Source organism: Penaeus japonicus, unplaced genomic scaffold (assembly GCF_977035675.1).
Source record: "Penaeus japonicus unplaced genomic scaffold, GWHDUDI00000001_assembly GWHDUDI00000009, whole genome shotgun sequence".
NCBI lineage: Eukaryota > Metazoa > Arthropoda > Malacostraca > Decapoda > Penaeidae > Penaeus > Penaeus japonicus.
In genome coordinates, this window is record NW_028234411.1 from 24,958,444 (window position 1) to 24,960,943 (window position 2,500).

A 2,500-nucleotide genomic window follows, 5' to 3' on the forward strand; every position below is an offset into this window, starting at 1 on the left:
TCCAGGCTGCAACCACGCCCACCACACTCCACGGCCGCCTTCAACCCGGCGCCATCTCGCAGCTCCCAAAAGCCCATAAGCAAAGCTACCACACAGCTCATCCACCACACAACCACAATCCACCATGAGTCTCGAAAGAGCGGGTCCTTCTTCCCGTTATGTGGATTACACGCAGTCTAGCCACAGTGGATATCGCCCCTCGTCGGTCTCTAGCTATGAGTACCCGCCCGAGCGACCGCCCCGTCGGGAGAGGGACCGACGGGAACGTAGCAGGTCCAGGGACTCCTCCAGGGAGAGATACCCCGGGGGCAGAGGGGTAGGTTGGCGGGGGTGGATTAAAGTAGCTGTTTTAAAAAAGTTGTGTTTGTTTGTTTTAAAAAAGTTGTGTTTGTTTGTTTTAAAAAAGTTGTGTTTTTTATTATTATATACAGGCATGCATACACATTTGCATATATAAATATTTACTTACATAACAAATCCATCCACCCATCCATTCATCTATCCATCCATACGTAAAACACACACACACACACACACACACACACACACACACACACACACACACACACACACACACACACACACACACACACACACACACACACACACACACACACACACACACACACACCAACACCCACCCACGCACACACACCACCAATACCCACCCACCCACGCGCCCACCCAGTCACCCAGGCACCCACGCAGCCACCCACACAGACACACCGCCCCACACACTCGAACCATCGACTTTGACGCCCCTCCTTCGCCAGGTCTACTACAACCCGGGCATCGAGGAGGACCGCGCCCCAAGCGACCGAGCCGAGAGCGAGTTCACCGTCAGGAACGAGGCAGTCATCAATCCGCAGCTGGAGGAGGAGGAGGAGAGGAGAGCAGCATCCCGGGCGGCGTCGGAGATCTACGCGTCGACCAGGATGCCCCGCCCGCAGTCCGAGATCAGGTGAGGGCGTGGGAGGTGGATGGTGGGCGGGGCGTACCACTCTGGCGGGTGGGGGTGGGGAGGTATGGGGAAAGGGACGGGTTTGGGGGATGGGGGGAGGAGGAGAAAGGGAGAAGAGAGGGCGTATCACCCGAGATGGGGGGGGGGGGGAGATATGGGGAAGGGGAGGGGTTGGGGAAGGGAGGACAAGAGGGGATCTAGAAGCGTATGGGCCTCCATTATTTTGTGATCATATCTTTCAGACTCCGAAAACGCCCCTTCTACAAGTACCTCTAATTACCAATTTCAAGCGGCCATGTTTTTTTTGTTTTTTTTTTTATAATGGTAATAATAACACTAAAAGATGAACCCATAGTGTGCTTCATTTTATACTTTTGTTGTTTTTTGATAATCTACCCATAGCTTGCATTATCTTCGGCCTATATGTTGTTTCTTTAATGATATCAATATTACTAAAAGTTCACACATGGCTTGCTTTATTTTGGGCTTATTTTTTGGTCGGTATTGATATTAAGAATACTTAAAGTCTACCCATAGAGAGGGAGGGGGCGGAGACGGGGAGGGAAGAGGAAGAGAAAGAGAGAAAGGAAGAGGGAGAAGTGTAAGAGGGAGAAGTGGAAGAGGGAGAAGTGGAAGAGGGAGAAGTGGAAGAGGGAGAAGTGGAAGAGGGAGAAGTGGAAGAGGGAGAAGTGGAGGTGGGGGTTAGCGAGGGACGGGGATGAGAAGAGAGGAGGGATACTGGGAGGGAGACGGAGAAGGAGTTAGAGTAAAAGAGGAGAGGAAAGGAGAGGAGAGGAGAGAGGTAATAGATAGGGAGGGAGGGAGAGAGGAAATAGATAGAGAGAGAGGGAGAGATGAATTATAAGAGGGAGAGAGAAAATAGATAGGGATAGGAAATAGATAGGGAAAGAAGTAGAGAGGGAGAGAGGAATCATGAGAGGGAAAGAGGAAAGAGATAGGGAAAGAATGAAAGAGGGAGAGAGGAATCATGAGAGGGTGAGAGGAAATAGATAAGGAAAGAAGGAGAAAGAGAGAGAGGAATCATGAGGAGGTGAGAGGAAATAGATAGGGAAAGAAGGAGAGAAGGAGAGAGGAATCATGAGAGGGTGAGAGGAAATAGATAAGGAAAGAAGGAGAGAGGATTCATGAGAGGGTGAGAGGAAATAGATAAGGAAAGAAGGAGAAAGAGAGAGAGGAATCAAGAGGGGGTGAGAGGAAATAGATAGGGAAAGAAGGAGAGAAGGAGAGAGGATTCATGAGAGGGTGAGAGGAAATAGATAAGGAAAGAAGGAGAGAGGGAGAGAGGAATCATGATGGTGTGAGAGGAAATAGATAGGGAAAGAAGGAGAAAGAGAGAGAGGAATCAAGAGGGGGTGAGAGGAAATAGATAGGGAAAGAAGGAGAGAAGGAGAGAGGATTCATGAGAGGGTGAGAGGAAATAGATAAGGAAAGAAGGAGAGAGGGAGAGAGGAATCAAGAGGGGGTGAGAGGAAATAGATAGGGAAAGAAGGAGAGAAGGAGAGAGGATTCATGAGAGGG

The 2,500-nt window shown here is 49.8% G+C and overlaps 1 protein-coding gene across 1 annotated transcript in view; it reads left to right on the forward strand.

Annotated features, from left to right (window-relative positions):
- LOC122260559 (uncharacterized) overlaps positions 1-2,500 on the forward strand; it is a 21,680-nt gene that overhangs the window by 12,880 nt on the left and 6,300 nt on the right. Inside the window, exons 2-3 of the mRNA XM_043027902.2 lie at positions 6-316; positions 774-961. Coding sequence (XP_042883836.1) covers positions 125-316; positions 774-961 — 380 coding nt within the window. The 5' untranslated portion in view covers positions 6-124. The remainder of the gene's footprint in view (positions 1-5; positions 317-773; positions 962-2,500) is intronic.